This window comes from Neltuma alba, unplaced genomic scaffold (assembly GCF_004799145.2).
Source record: "Neltuma alba isolate B1F8T4 unplaced genomic scaffold, ASM479914v2 tig00000520_pilon, whole genome shotgun sequence".
Classification (NCBI taxonomy): Eukaryota; Viridiplantae; Streptophyta; class Magnoliopsida; order Fabales; family Fabaceae; genus Neltuma; species Neltuma alba.
In genome coordinates, this window is record NW_021632081.1 from 1 (window position 1) to 17178 (window position 17178).

Consider the following 17178-nt stretch of genomic DNA (forward strand, 5'->3'; position numbering starts at 1 on the left):
GGTGATCATAGAGTGATTTTACTAATTCGAGGGTCTTTATTTGTGATTTCCCCTAATAATAATCAACGAGGCCTGCGGTTAAAATGATTAGCGGTTTCATCCTGTACCGGCCTCAAGCCAAAAGTAATCTTGAATGATGTTTTTTTAAGCAACCGTAGTTGTTTGACTTTAATATAAACTTTTGTTCAACTGTTATTTTAATTTTAAATATAAGATCTTAATTTATTTTGTCTCTTATATTTATTTATTTTTTTATGGTAGTCCTTCTAAAAATGTTAGTTCTAACTAATACACTTGATTAACAAAAATATTTTAGAAAAGACAATATCTATTTATTACAATAACTAATTTAACTTTTTTTTTAATTTACTCAAATTAGCTAACTAATTCTTATATTTAAGACAAGAGGTTGTATAGTAATATTTGAGAATATTTTATTAACATTCAAATTCTCAATATCATCATTTTTTAATTATTTTAGACTTAAAAGACTAGAAATGTACTTTTTAAAATTTAGAGACTAAATTAAAATATTGTATAAAGTTAAAAGACTAAAAAATGCTTTAGTAAAATCAAATGTTTAGTACGGGTGATTTTTATATTTTTTTATTCAACATCAAATTTTCATTATATAAATATGAAATAAAAATTTCTGTTTGAATATTTTTATTTTTATTTTTCTAACAAACTTTAGCTGGATTTGCTTATATTCATTATGTACATTTTTCCCAATCAAATCTTGCCACGTGTCATTTTTAGCATCAATGATAGTTTAACATAATTTTAAAATGTTATTCATGTGAATTTTTATTATTAAAAGAATTCATATACTGGAGTTTAATTGAAAGAATATATTGTACGTAAGTAAATAGACCAAAGTTTTTTTTTATCTAAACCTTATCCTTATCATCAGTGTTAGACTAGTCCAATTTTTTGAAATATTAATATTTAATAATATTTAATCATAAATTCACATAAAACAAAAAAAAAATATATGATCATTCGTGATTGAAAAACTTAATATAATAGATAAAATAACTTGAGTTACGTTTTTTTAAAATAATTTAATTTTTTTATCATTTCGTTGATCAATACTAGGTTAAATAATTTAATTTTTTTTGTCATTTCGTTGATCAATACTAAGTTACTAACTATTGGTGGAAAAATAATACTCTTTTATCCTATTTATAAGACACTTCTAACATATTTTGTACAGACTAAGAAAAATCTTAAAATATATTAACTCTTCATTAAAATATAACAATTTTCTAACTTTACCCATATTTAATATATGCACATTTCAAAAGAATAACCACCTACACTATAATAAATGAAGGACAAATAATACATTCACATTGAAAATTTAATGAAGTGACTTATAAATAGGACCAAAAAAACTTCTCTCTCTGCCCCATAAATAAGACCTGAGGAGTAATTATTATTGGGACAAATTAATTTTTCTTTTAAACTCGGGAGAAAAAGAGAAGATGAGAGCCGTTATCCATTATACCGTCTTCCCAATTCAGGAGTGATTCAGCGTTTACAATTCATCGTTATCACCCCCTTGAAGTCCTGGGAATGTCCAGAACGCAACTTTGACATAGAAGTCGACAAAGACCATGTCCTAATCACTCATTTGAACAATCGTATAGTATTTTTTTTTTGGGGACTTCAAGAGGATTTATTAAAGAATATGTCGATTAAATCCACTCCAAGTGTTCATTTTTTTTAATTAAGTTTTGTCTTTTAATCCATATATTGTTTTGTGCTCCTTTTAAATATGAAAGGAATTAAATTTTGTCTCTTTCTCATTTAATTTTCTTTTCATTTGTTTCCTTTTAGTAATTTATAATTCTTTTTTTCTCTTCTCATTAACGAAGAGCAATGTAATTTCCATACATAGCAAATTTTTTTTTAATATTATATTTTTTTGTGGTAGTGCCATCATGTCAAACTTTACAAAACTTGAGTTTGTGGCTCTTGACATTTCTGGGAAGAACTACTTATCTTGGGTACTAGATGCGGAAATTCACCTAAATGCCAATGGTCTGGGAGACACAATTAAGGCAGAAAATAAGGCATCTAATCAAAAAAATGCTAAAGCTATAATCTTTTTACGCCATCATTTACATGAAGGACTAAAAATGAAATATTTGACCATTAAAGACCCACTCATTCTTTGGAACAATTTGAAAGAAAGGTATGACCACCATAAAATGTCATTCTCCCAAAAGCTCATTATGAATGGATGCACTTGCGCTTACAAGATTTTAAATCCGTTAGTGAGTATAATTCTGCGATATTTAGAATCAATTCTCAACTGAAATTATGTGGAGAAAAAGTCACTGATGAAGACATGTTAGAGAAAACATTCTCCACATTTCATGCATCCAATGTGCTCCTGCAGCAGCAATATCGTGAAAAAGGCTTCAAAAAGTATTCTGAACTAATTTCTTGCCTTCTTGTAGCCGAGCAAAATAATGAGTTTTTAATGAAAAATCATGAATCTCGTCCAACCGGCTCCACTCCATTCCCAGAAGCGAATGTAGCAGTAAATGGACCAACACGTGGTCGTGGACAAGGACATGGACGTGCACGAGGCCGTCACATTGACCGTGGACGTGGTCGTGGTCATAACCGAAGTGGCTCAAATTCCTACTCAGAGGGTAAAGAATGATGAAAATCGCAAAGAAAAACTAGTGGAAGTAATAACCACTCTGAAGACTCGTGTTATCATTGTGGTGGGAATGGTCATTGGTCACGTACCTGTTGTACACCGAAACATTTGGTTGACCTTTATCAAGAATCACTTAAAAATAAAAGTAAAGGCAACGGCACAATGCCAAAGGCAAAAACCAATTTTGTTGATGAAGAGGGCGATTCTAATTATGGCAACATGGATGTCACTCATTTGGATATTGCTGATTTCTTTGCTGATCCTAATAGAAGATCGATCACCTGATTGGTTATGGGAATGTTCAACAATAAATTGCTTTAGTGAAGTTAAATTTCTATGATTTTTTTTCATCTTCTTTTATAAAGTTTCTCTTTCAATGTTGTTATCTTTCCAAATTAATAAAATTATGAGTATTTTCCTTTTATTAATTTTGTTTCTTCCCCCCTTTCTTGACTATGTTCCTTGTAACGAAGAATGGCTCCTATTGACGTCAATCATGAAGATTTATGTTTTGTTGACAGTGCAACAACTCATACAATACTTAGAAATAAAAAGTATTTCTCTTCTTTGGTAATGCAAGAAGCCAACGTTCAGATTATATCTGGAATTGCAAAACTGATTGAAGGCTCCGGAAGAGCCAATATATTGTTACCTGAAGGAAAATATTATACATTGATAGTGCATTTTACTCAACTAAGTCTAAAAGAAATTTGTTGAGTTTTAAGGATATCCGCAAGAATGGATACCATATTGAAACAACAATTGAGGAAAATCAAGAATATCTTGCTATTACAAAGTCAACCTCAGGTAAAAAATACACATTAGAAAGATTGCCAACATTTTCTTCTGGCTTGTACTACACAATTATTAGTACAATTGAAGTACACATCATTATAAACCAGCAGTTTATAAATGATAACAAATTTAATGTTTGGCATGACTGGTTAGGCCATCCCGAGACAATTATGATACGAAAAATAATTGAGAATTCATGTGGACATTCATTGAAAAGTCAACAAATACCATAATCCAATGTTTTCTCATGTAATGCATGTTCCAAGAGAAAGTTAATTGTTCGGCCATCACCAGGAAAACTAAAAAGTGAGCCTCTCACTTTTTTAGAACGCATACAGGGAGATATTTGTGGACCGATACAACCACCATGCGGACCATTTCGATATTTTATGGTTCTAATTGATGCATCAACAAGATGGTCGCATGTCTGTTTATTATCTTCGCGTAACCTGGCATTCGCAAGATTATTGGCTCAATTAATTAAATTAAGAGCACATTTCCCTGATTTTCCTATCAAGAAAATACATCTTGATAATGCTGGTGAATTTACTTCACAAGCTTTCAGTGATTATTTATGTCTCTTGGGATTGATGTTGAACATCCTGTGGCTCATGTGCACACACAAAATGGACTTGCAGAATCATCGATCAAACGTTTACAATTAATTGTGAGACCATTACTTATGAGATCAAATCTCCCAATTTCTGCTTGGGGACATGCAATTTTGCATGCAGCAATGTTAATTCACATCAGGCCAACAAGTTATCTCAAGTCCTCCCCTTTACAAGTGGTTTTTGGTCAGGAACCCAATATTTCCTATCTAAGAACCTTTGGATGTGCTATATATGTTCCAATTGCTACCCACAACGTACCAAGATGGGGCCTCAAAGAAGGATGGGAATATATATTGGATATGAATCTCCGCTATAATAAAATATATAGAACCTTCAACAGGAGATTTGTTCACAGCTCGATTTGCTGATTTCATTTTGATGAGTTAGTTTTTCCAACAATGAGAGGAGAAAATAATAAGTTGGAAAAGGACATTAGCTGGAAAGAATTATCACTGTCTCATCTTGATCCTCACCCAAAAGAATATGAATTGGAAGTTCAAAAGATAGTCAATTTACAAAGTTTAGCAAATCAATTACCAGATGCATTTACTGACCCGAAGAGAGTAACAAAATCACATATTCTAACTGTTAATGCTCCTATTAAAATTGATGTCCCTGATGGACAACCAATTGTGAATGATTCTAAAGCATGCATGAAGCGTGGCAGGCCCATCGGCTCCAAAGATAAAAATCCTCCTAAGAAAAAAGGAGCTAAAAGTATAGATGGCCTAGTCGAGAATAATTTAGAAAAGTTAGCAACTCCAGAAGAGTCATTAGACAACGCTAACGTCCCAATTCTCAGTGAAAGTCAGGTACCTGAAATATGTGAAAATGATGAGATCTCAATTAATTATGTTATGAATGGGATACGATGGGACTGAAGTGAAGTCGACGTCGATGATATTTTCTCTTATAATGTAGCGCTCGATGTGATGAATATAATGAGGATCATGAGCCAAAGTCAATTAGTGAATGTAAACAAAGAAAGGATTGGCCAAAATGAAAGATGCAATTGAGACAGAATTAAAATCGCTAGAACAGCGAAAAGTTTTTGGACCAGTAGTCCTTACACCTGAAGATGTAAAACCGGTTGGATATAAATGGGTTTTTGTGTGAAAGAGAAATGAAAAGGGTGAAATCATAAGATACAAGGCATGACTTGTTGCCCAAGGATTTACACAAAGACCTGGTATCGATTTTGAAGAAACTTATTCACCAGCAACTACTTTTCGATACTTGATTAGCCTCGCAGTAAATAAAGGGCTCAATTTACATCTAATGGATGTTGTTACAGCCTTCTGTATGGCTCACTTGACAATGACATTTATATGAGACTCCCTGAAGGGCTGAAATTGCCAAAAGCATATAATTCAAACTCTCAAGAACAATACTCAATTAAGTTAAACAATTCCCTATATGGATTAAAGCAATCAGGCGAATGTGGTATAACAGGCTTAGTGAGTATCTATTGAGGGAAGGATATAAAAATGATGCAATATGCCCATGCATTTTTATGAAAAGATCAGGAAATGAGTTCATTATAATCGCTGTGTATGTTGATGATATATAATATTATTGGAACTCTTGAAGAGCTTAAAAAGGCAGTGAATTGCCTAAAGAAAGAATTTGAAATGAAAGATCAAGGAAGAACAAAATTTTGCCTTGGATTAAAAATTGAGTATTTGAAAAATGGAATTTTTGTATATTAAGAAACTTATAAAACAAAGATCCTAGAATGTTTTTATATGGATAAATCACATCTATTATGTACTCCAATGGTTGTAAGATTTTTGGAGGTGGATAAGGACCCTTTTAGACCTCGAGAAATCAGGAAAAAAGGTGATGAAGTGCTACTTGGTCCAAAAGCACCATATCTTAGTGCAATTGGAGCACTAATGTATCTTGCTAATCATACGCGACCTGATATATCATTTGCAGTCAACTTACTAGCAAGATATAATTCTTCACCAACACGAAGGCATTGGAATAAAGTTAAACACATCTTTCGTTATCTTAAGGGTACAATGGACATGGGATTATTTTATTCGAATGCATCCAACCGATCTTGTTGGCTATGCAGATGCTGGATTTCAGTCTGACCCACATGTCGGTAAATCACAAACTGGCTATCTATTCACATGTGTTGGTACAGCCATTTCATGACGATCTATAAAACAAACTATATCAGCCACATCATCTAACCATGCGGAGATTCTAGCAATGCATGAAGCAAGTCGGGAATGTGTATGGTTAAGATCCTTAATACATCACATACGAACTACTTGTGGCTTGTCTTCTGGTAAAATTATCCCAACAATACTATACGAAGATAATACTGCATGTATTACCCAACTAAAAGAAGGGTACATCAAAGGAGATAGAATAAAGCATATCTCTCCAAAATTCTTCTTCACTCGTGACCTTCAAAAGGATGGTGAAGTCAATATCCAACAAATTCGTTCCAGTGAAAATTTAGCAGACTTATTCACCAAATCACTTCCAGCCACCACGTTCGAGAGACTTGTTCATGACATTGGGCTTCGCCGACTCAGAGATATCAACTGACATTGTCAAGAGGGGGAGTAGATGTATGATGTACTCTTTTTTCCTTGTCTATGGTTTTTCCCATTGGGTTTTCCTAGCAAGGTTTTTAACGAAGCAGCACTATGAAATTTATATCAATAAATGTTGCACTCTTTTTCTTCTACTAGGTTTTGTTCCATAGGGTTTTCTTAGTAGAAGTTTTTTAATGAGGCACATATTTAGTTATGGACATCCAAGGGGAGTGTTATGAATATAATATCTTTATGGATGTCCAGGTATCTATCATTATCTCCTTTATCTCCCAGTATCTTTAATATCTTCCATTATCCCCATTATCTGAAATTACCTTTTATTATTATATCTGTAGATTCTATCAAAGATATAAAGCCATGCCTATAAATAGAGGCCGTGTATACTGTATTAAGCACCCCCTTGAATAGAAAGAGAAATACTCTCTCTTGTTGATCCCCTCTTCCTCTGTATGATTCTTCTCTATATTTCCTTTTTATTTATAATACTTTTTATAATTTAAAATAATATTATTTTGAAAAAAATTTAAACCATGAAAACTTGACATTATATAGTATTTATTTATACAAAATGTTTTACATAAACAAATTTGAAAATACTAAGAGCCAAAAATTGACAATGCATAATATAATATTGCATACTAATTCTTATATATTGATAAGAAATTTATGGGAACAGGGACTCTTTTTTGGGTAATAGGAATAGGACCTTTTAATTATTTGATTCCAACACCATTAAATTAATAATTTTTTAAAGGAAAGTTTTTTTCCTTATAGTTGAAAAATTAGAATCTTAATGTATTAGTATATTTCAGCATCAAATTTGTCATTTTCTTAAGTACTTTGTTATATCTGCCATATAGATATTCTTATCATGTTATATCTTGTAATCTTATTGCTAAAATTCTTACTAATAATTAATATGAGTTTGTATTAGAAATCTAAATAATTTTTCTAACATTTCATGGGATGGATAGAGTAATATGAACTTCTTAATATAAATGCATACCAAAAAAAAAACCTATACATTTTACTCTTTTAATAACATATGGAATAAGATTTTTATTATTTAATAAAAGTCATATTCATTTTTGTAATTTGACAAACTAAAATTACTTATTCAATCATAATCCAAACAACTTACTTTCACAAACTAACTTATTTATAAAAATCATTCCAAACATAAATCACATTACACAATCTAATTTTTACCCAATCTCACTTTTCTAAAAATCACATTGCAAATAAGTTATTTTTTCTACTACTAATCTAAACGAGCCTTAGACTTGTTGTACAGCCATGTTTGATGAAAAAAAAAACAGCACAAAGATTATGGAAATCAAGTTTAACAACTTGATATTAAAATAAGAAAATACGGGATTAATTTTATAAAGTAAAGCCGATTTTGATTCTTCAAAAGAAAGCTTGAAATCAATTTTTTCAGGGTGAAATATATTTTCATGGAGTATAATTCGAATATCAACTTCTAGTCAACATAACATTCACAATTTAAATTTAAATTGGGCAAACAACATATTACTACATTCGGTCCTAATTATAAGATCCAGTTTATAATCTATAAACAAGGTCTTATAATTAAAACCGAAGGTAGTATTATAAAAACTTTTTGTTTTGATCATATATTTTAAAATACAAAAAAATTTTGACTGAGTTTAATAAACAAGACTTTGCTCATGATAAATAATTTATCCAATTTAAAGTTAATTAAATCGAGAAAGCTATTTCCTCCGCTAGTTGAAATTTAAATTGTCTTCTATGGAAAACGATTTTGTCCCGCCAAATAGATTTAAGGAGAATTACAATCAAATCTCCAAAAAAAATTACTAAAAAGTTCCAATAATAATTTAAGCAGCCTGTAACGACAAGCTCTAGAATGAAAAATAAAAACTTTGGGATTTATTTTGTAATTTTTTTTCTTTTCTTAGGCCTCTTCGTAATTCTCCCATATATTTATGATAAATCAAAATCGATTTTGTACAATCTCATGTCATAATCCAGCTATTCAAAATTGATTTTCGCAGTATGTTTTGCTCATTTTTTTTCCCCAATCAAACATGATTGCACAGCCACATGTCCTCATACATTCACCAGGAAAAGATCAAATCAAAGAAACACTTTAATGATAAATTATTAATTTAACTGATTTTTCTAATATTCTCAAATTAGTTATATAACTCTTATATTAAATATTAAAAGTAGAATTAATTTCTATTTATTATTAATATTACTGTTGTTTTATTTTTTATACAAGATTTTGTTACTTTACTTAACATTGAGAAAATCGGTGCATAATTTTAAAACTTACACAAATATATCCACACATACATATATATTTTGAAAATTAATATCCGTGCATCCTTCTATTTATACTCTTTAATGAAAAGGGATTTGCAATGTACTACCTCCAGTTCCTAATATAAGATTTTATTTAACTTTTATTTTGGTTCTAAATATAAGACTTCAATCCACTTTATCTCTTATATTTATACATTTTTCTCAATATAGTCTTTTTAATAATGGTAGTTCTGACTATATACTTGATTAGCAAGGATATTTTAGGAAAGACAATACTTATTTATTACAAATAACTAACTTAACTTCTTTGTTTAATCTCCTCAAATTAGTCAACTAGCTCTTATAATTAGAATTGGAGGTAGTATAAAATATGATTTATAGATCTACTCTAACCCTATGCTTGATATAAGAGAATTGGAAGGGAGAAAGAGGAAAAAAATTTTAATGAACTCGATTTAAAAAGTTTTTAAAAATGAGATTATAAAATTTTGATGAAAGGAATATGTAAAGTAAAGGAGTAAACAAAATTAGTTAAAAAAAATTTAACCTTATTTTTTCAATTTTTTAAATGAGACTCGTTAAAATTTTTTCTCTCATCTTCCTTTCCCTCGTATCAATCGAATCGTACGATATGATCCATGTGAGTACTCCTGGAAGCTTTTGCTTTATAAGAATAGTTAGGTTTCTTGTACTACTTCTAAAAGGTTTTGCTTCATAACAATGTTAAGAAAATTAATTAAATTATTTATTTATAATAAATATTTTTCTGATACTTAATATAAGACCTAATTAACTAATTTGAGTAAATTAAGAATGTTAGCTAAATTAGTTAATATGATTTTTTTTTTAAACATCCTAAGCAACTTCTTTAATTCTCTCCCTTCCTCTCTTACTTGATTATTGTTAAGAAAATATCAATATGATTAATTTTAAAAAAATCAATAAACATGTGAAATAAGTTAAATATAAGACCAACATCAATTCCCTATTTCGATCGCATATTAAATACCAGAGGAGTAGAAGTTATCTAGTCTAAAAATATGAGAGAATTACAATCAAGTCCCATAGAAAAAAAAATTACCAAACAAATCACAAAAGTTGTCACTCTCCACTATAAAACTTATCATTACAAACTGCTTAGATTGTCATTATATCTTTTTAGTAAGTATTTCTCTTCTGTGAAAGTTAATTGTAATTCTCCCTAAAAATATCCTTATTAATGTATGCATTTAAATTACCTCTCAATAGTACCTTCTTAACATGTGCAAATACCATAAAAATTACTTGAAAATAAAATATACAAATACTAAAAATAAAATAGATTAAAATCTTATATTTAAAATAAAATTAAATTTTCAACGGATGAGAGGTAGCATACAATATTATAGTGTGCTGCCCAAGTTCCATTTTTCTTCAGTCGCCCGTTCCATATTAGTAACATGACCTTGCGCTAGAATTTACAAAGGACAAATACATAGATTGAACCAGAGTGGCAATTCTATTGATTCAAAAAGCGGGGCCGCACTGTACCCAGGGTAACAAATGGAACCGCTTCTACAGAAATTGGACCTGAACTGGCATAAAAGGTTCAACAAGATGCTGGAAGTGATGCTCAACAATGTTCTTCAATACGCGGACATTCCAAGGCTCTAGTTTCCGCTACGTTGTGATACTATAGATTCAATACCAACTGCGATTGCAGCACAAAGAATTTCCATGATTATAAAAAATGATTTTTAAAAGGGGAGAGGTCTTTTGGTTTGAATGGTAAATACAAAATAAAATTTGTCCGAACTAATTAGTTTTTACAATCCATGACCACCAGTGTAGGAAGAAATAAGCTCCACAATAAAAAACCAAAGGTTCAATGGGAATGTGAAATCCTACCCCTTATTGCCCTCAACCATAAAATGTGAAGCCTTTCATTCAATCAACAATCAGCCATATTTATGGCTTCAGTGCCAGCGCTATACCAACTTTAGCACTCTTGTCGATTGCCCTAGTGTCCACTTCACCAGATAAGGTAAAGCGGGTTTTAGGAGTCCAGTCATGCTGTATCAGAGCACTGGCCAGGCCATAGTTGTTCACCCGCGCTTTCACTGAGGTTAACGGGTCAAGAGCGTGCTGTGTGCCAATTGTAAAAGTGTTTTCGTTGTTTGAAAATACGTGAGAAAGCTCCGCACCAACAGCAGTGTTAGTCAATGGACTTACGGTGTGGTAGTAGGAGGCCTTAAGAGTGTCTCCTTTGTTGTTCCTACAAATTATCAACGAAGTCAGAATGATTTATGTACAAAAATGGTGTCTTAAAGATTGGTAGACTTACTGCAATTTAGTCCTTAGATACTTACAGAGTGAGAGATGCAATCAAATCAGAATGAACAAAGTTCAACCCTGCATCATATTTGGTGAAGTTGCCAGAGGCAGTATCATAGGCTAAATCTGTTCCAATAGAGAGAGCATCATTTCCAACTACACCAGAGAAGTTCACAATTGGACTAGTAGTCATTCCGATGCTCGTGCTGATACCAGCGTACTCATGTTGGTACTGGAGCTCCACCTTTTAAACAACACAAAATAAAGTACATCAACTTACAGGTTGACTTGAGGCATCAAATCAAATTTACATGAAGGGACTAAAAGAATGAATTCAGTACCTTGCCAGATCTCTGATCTGGAACAATAAACCTCACAATTGCCTTGAGTCCAGGTGCGGGCTCATCCACAGTAATAGTTGTATGGACCTAAAAATATGAAATTGTACGTCACAAGTGACTGTCAATTATGTTAAATGAAGCTTGTATGTGCAATAGTCAATTCAATTACAACAGAATGAGATCCTAATATTAAATTGGTGAGGCATAAAATCTAACACAAAATTAATTTGCCTCGTTCAGTATATTTGTCACATAACTTGAAAATGCAATAGTCAAGTCAGCGAAAAGACAGCAGGATTCAAAACCCCAACTATGCAAGGGGATAATCTACCAGAAATATTTATGGCTTCACAATGAGACCTGTGAATTCAATACTCAAGTTAATTCCAACGGATTCTAAGATTCCTAACACCAAATATAGATTATAGAAAAGAATATTTAACAGAACTACACAAGATCAACTCACAACATGTCTGTGTTTCTAAGGACTTTCTCAACTTAGGAAAATTCAATCATACATAGCACGAGAGGTGCCTTGCTAAAACCTAAATGCTTCCACCAGAAATCAAATGATTGAATTTTTTTACCGAGATTAAACAATGCACAATAATAGTAATCATTAAAATACAGAGGATAACATTAGATCAGAATATAAACAGCCCCTAATGACCAAAAAACCATTTCCTAAAATTATAAAACAAAAAACATGAAATACAGCATCAAGCATTAAGGGCCTATACTATTCCAGCCTAAAATGGACTCACATTTGAGCTAGTGTCCACTTTCACATCGGTTGTGATGTTCTTGCTCTTCAGCTGAGTGTTAACATCTGCCAGAAATACCTCACCCTTTCTCGTTCCAGTTGAAGTAATTGCCTGGAAGTAGAAATCAAACCATCAGCACACTCGAAATCCATCTTGGGTTAAATAATGAACCCTGAACTCAGGTTAACTACATAGCAATTATTAGAGAAATGATCATATTCGAAGAGCTTCAGGAATCATTAAGAAATGCATGAGAAATATTGCAAACGCGTACTCAATCAGCGCCTCTTCATACTCCGACATCGAAAAATGCAAACAAAGGCACTATCGATTTCGCGAAATATATCTTAATCCAATAACTAATATCAAAGAAAAGCAGTCAGCAAGTTGCCAAGCGCGACAGATACAATGCCTCACAGAGATAAAGAAAGAAATTACACTCCAAACCTCAATACTGTGCTATTTAATTTTCTCCCTTTTCTTGCGATAAAAACTGACAGCGATGATAGTAAGAGACAAATGTATATCTATTACAAAACAATAAAATATAGATTTTCTTCTCACGATTCCAGAAGCAGTGTAAGTTGTGAGAGTGAACTTGTGGTCGCTCTGGTAATCCTTGTACAGAAGATCTGAATTAAAAAAAAAAATTCCAATATCAACGAGGGCAATAAATGTCGATAATATTGGAAAATAAATCTAAAAAGCTAAACGATGAAACTAAAATAGATGAAGGTAGAGAATCGGAGACCTCGAGCTTTCTTGCCGATATCCGAGTAGAAACCTGGACCTTTCACCATGTTTTTTCCGAGAGAGAAAGAAACGAGAAGGTTCGAGAGATTTGAGAAAAGGCGAAGATGAAAGAAAATCAGCGAAATGGTTCGCGGAGGAGCGCTGGAGACATCCTGGTATTTGGGGGTTCAGCGAGACTGAGAGAATGAACATGAGCCGTTAGATGTTTGCTTGGACGGAAAGGTGGAATAGGAGCCGTTGATTTGCGACATGAGAAATTTGGGGTGGATAGTAGAGCCAGTGTGGCCTTGGGAATCGGGACAACAATATTGTGGCGTTGGCATATTCGCTCCTTGCGATTTGGTTTCAAAATTTTATTTATTTTTTTAGCATAAAATTAAGTGGAGAAGGACAGTTAAAGACCCCTAAAATGGAGAACCCAAATAAGACCCTAAATTTACAAAATGCTGGACAAGCTTAGGAGTGTTTCGATCAAACCGAATTATGGTTTAAAGAATTGTTTTTGATAAAAAAAATTTGAAAAAATAGATTTTGTAAGAAAAATGATTTTGACAATATGAGAATATTGGATAATTGTTATTAAAAGTACCTTTTCATGTACAAATTACTAAAAAAAGATATAAGTTAATATAATAATTATATAATAAATAGATTTTAATTTATATTTTTATTCAATTATTATGTGTATATATATTTATAAAATATAAGATTAAATATGCTTTTAGAAAAATGATTATTTTACTTTAAAGATTTTAAGTATGAAGTCCCATGATATTTTTCCAAAAATTTAATAAACATGTGTAAGAACAATTTATTAGTTATATAATTAATCAAACCCGAAGGATATTTTGTCTACATACAGTTGCCCTCCTTTTAACATCCCAAAAGAAAACAATTTTCACTTTTTTGAAAACCTTGGTTTTTAGCCTCAAACCATGGTTTGAAACGAAAAATTGATTTCCTAAAAATATAGGATTTGTTAAGATTAACGGTAGTAAAACTAGGTTTTATTCCATCTGATTTTTACAAACATAAGTTAAGATAAAAGTCAATTGGTGTAATGTGATTTATATTTGGATTGACTTTTATAAAAGTCAGTTTGATAAATTAAAACTTAGATAAATAATAAAAAAGTAAGTTCAGATATAAAATGATTGAAAAGGGTATTGTTTTATCCAAACTAATTTACCCGACTTATAAATTTATTTATAATCTAGTGATTTTATATAAATATTTTAGAAAGATCATGTAACATATTATATAATCAAGTCATTTATTTAGCTTCCATAATCTTTTCAAATTAATCCACTAGGTTTTATATTAAAAACCTATTATAGTACATCACATGTATATAATTTGATATTAAGAGAATAACAAATGAAAAATAATTAAATTATTACCCAAAAAAAATCATATTATTCGATTAAGCTATGACTCACTTAAATGCTCTGATCATTCTTTTTATCTTCATTGTTTCTCTCTTCATGTTAGAAACAGAGAAAGCTAAAATTTCCAGCGTGTCCCTCACTGAACTTTTCCTCCAAAAGCTGGTTGAAATGTCAATCTGGACATAAGCCTCAAACTTGCGTTTCACATAGTCCCAGGCACATTTTTTCATTGAAACGGTGATCCAACACACTGATAGGTGTTTGGATAATTTTGAGGTAAAACCATACTTTGGAGCCTAAAAGTGATTTTTCTTAGTTTTTTTAACAGTCCCTTAGAAGCACTTATTTATTTAGGATTTCAAAATTTGGTAAATTGACTCTAATATCCCTCACGTGGCAAAGAAAAACTCCCATCTCTAAAAAATTTCTGGCAAAAGGTGGTCAAAGTGAAATTTGGCTCCATTATTTTTCAGTTTAAAAAAAATAATTATTGTGCAAACTAATACTACTTACAGTCTTTAATATAAAACTTTGTTTAACTTTTATTTTAGTTCTAAATATAAGATCTCAATCCACTTTATCTCTCATGTTTATTCATTTTTTCCAAAGTTATCTTTTTAATAATGATAGTTCTAACTAATATATTTGATTAACAAGGACAACACCTATTTATGACAAATAATCAATTTAACTTATTTTCTTAATCTACATAAATTAGTCAACTAACTCTTATATTTAGGACTAGAAGTAGTATATAAGATAACTATCATATTTTAGATATATAAATGGTTAAACAACAAAGAGAATAGCAACTTTCATTTAAATGATTAAGTTTAGCTTAGTGATTTATATTATGCATTGACAAGTTCCAGCAATGACTTGCATATAAAAGACTACATAACAATTAAAAATGTATTTGGAATCACGATAGAGTAAAGAAAAGTCACATCATTCCCATCCGGAAAGCTGCTTTTGGCCTTTTTTTTTTTTTTTCTTTTAATGTTTGGATAGAAACCGATTCATAATTTTAAAATAATTTTACATCGTATAAAATATGTGAGAGAAAACATTTTTAAAAGTGCTTTTGACTCAACCAAGCACTTTTTCAGCCAAGCACTTTTTTCATCATATTTGGATTGGCTTAAATTTTTTTGAAAAAGAAAATACCTGGGAGCCAATCTGACTTTGAAGCGTTAAGCAAAAAAGGAGGTGTTCCTGCGGTTTGTACTTCTACTAAATTTGCGGTTGTTGGCTTTTTAAATTTTTACCAATCCTTCTGTCCTGACTTCCTTCTTTCTCTTGTGCCTCACAAGACTAATCTCAAGTGTTCTCCCTTCTAGTCGAGTTTTGTTTATTGCGTTCACTGGCTTTATTTAAAATAAATTAAGTGAAAGTATAATGAAGGTGGTAAATTTTCATTTTATTAGTTGAGTTAATTTTTTTGTTTGGTCAACTACAAGTTGTCTTTCGTTTTTTTTTTTATTGGGTGATAGAACGTGCAAGTTTCTTGTAAGTTTACCTTCATAGATTGTTTTTTAATAAGACCATTACATTATGGACGAGGACAAAGGCAAAGCAACTACACCATCTTAATACACACACATATATAATTATTTAATAAAAGTCATGTTTTTTATAAATGATTTTACACCTAAACTTGCTTTTTCATTAATCATTCAAATAAATTTTAGTATGACAACTGAATTTTACTCTATTTTAAGTTTGCCAAAAGTGGAATAAAATAAAAACCACAATTTTCATCGCTAATCCAAAACAAGCTAAGTGAATGACAACTTGTACTTAATAGATGACAAAAACAAGTCGATAACAAGTTCAAGCAAAGATATGACATGAATAACAAAATACCTAAGTGAATACAATTTTCGCTTAACAAATCATAAAAATAACTTAGCGAATGACAAGTTTAAACAAGAACCTGCATATAAATTATAAGATTATAATAATAGCTAATACAATAACAATGTCCACTTAAAAAATGACAATAACAATTCAGTGATGAGTATTAGGGGTGTTCAAGGCCAGCCCGTTCCAGTCGATCCGTTCCGGTCTCGGTTTTATTGGGATAGGACTAACCCGTCCCGAAAACCCGTCTCAAAATTTTTTGGGACAAGACACGGGACGGGATCGTCCCGTCTTGGTTCCCTTTTTTTTTAATTTTTTAATTGTTTTATCCTATTTATATAATATCATTTTTTCTATATTTTTTAAGATTTGAGACTATTGTATGGAATTATAAATATATTTTTTTAGAATTTTATATTTGTTAATCATTTGATATTTTGATTAGGGGTGTTCAAGGCCGGCCCTCCCGGTCGGCCCGTTCCGGTCCTGGTCTTATTGGGACGGGACGGATCCGTCCCGAAATTTTTCGAGACGGGGACAAACCGGGACGGGACAAAAAAGGACCGGGACGGGACGGGGTCGTCCCGTCCCGGTTCCTTTTTTTAAAAAAAAATTAATTTTTTATATAATATCATTTTTTTTCATTTTTTTTTTAAGATTTGAGACTATTGTATGGAACTATGGATATATTTATTTAAAGTTTTTATATTTGTTAATGATTTGAGATTATTGATGATTAGAATTTTTAGCAAGTTTTTATTGTGTTAAAAGCTTTTGTTTA

At 31.1% G+C, this 17178-nt stretch overlaps 2 protein-coding genes across 2 annotated transcripts; one reads left to right on the forward strand and one right to left on the reverse strand.

Annotated features, from left to right (window-relative positions):
• Positions 1–4484: 4484 nt before the first annotated feature.
• Positions 4485–4967, forward strand: LOC114740120 (uncharacterized). The gene has a single exon (XM_028928255.1). It carries the CDS (start codon positions 4485–4487, stop codon positions 4965–4967), a length of 483 nt encoding a protein of 160 aa, XP_028784088.1.
• Positions 4968–10654: 5687 nt separating this feature from the next.
• LOC114740110 (mitochondrial outer membrane protein porin of 36 kDa-like) lies at positions 10655–13280 on the reverse strand. The gene is made up of 6 exons (XM_028928243.1): positions 13145–13280; positions 12958–13025; positions 12394–12504; positions 11630–11716; positions 11324–11532; positions 10655–11229 (listed from the first exon to the last, which is right to left on the reverse strand). Exons 1-6 carry the CDS (start codon positions 13191–13193, stop codon positions 10923–10925), a joined length of 831 nt encoding a protein of 276 aa, XP_028784076.1. The 5' UTR covers positions 13194–13280; the 3' UTR covers positions 10655–10922.
• Positions 13281–17178: the final 3898 nt, after the last annotated feature.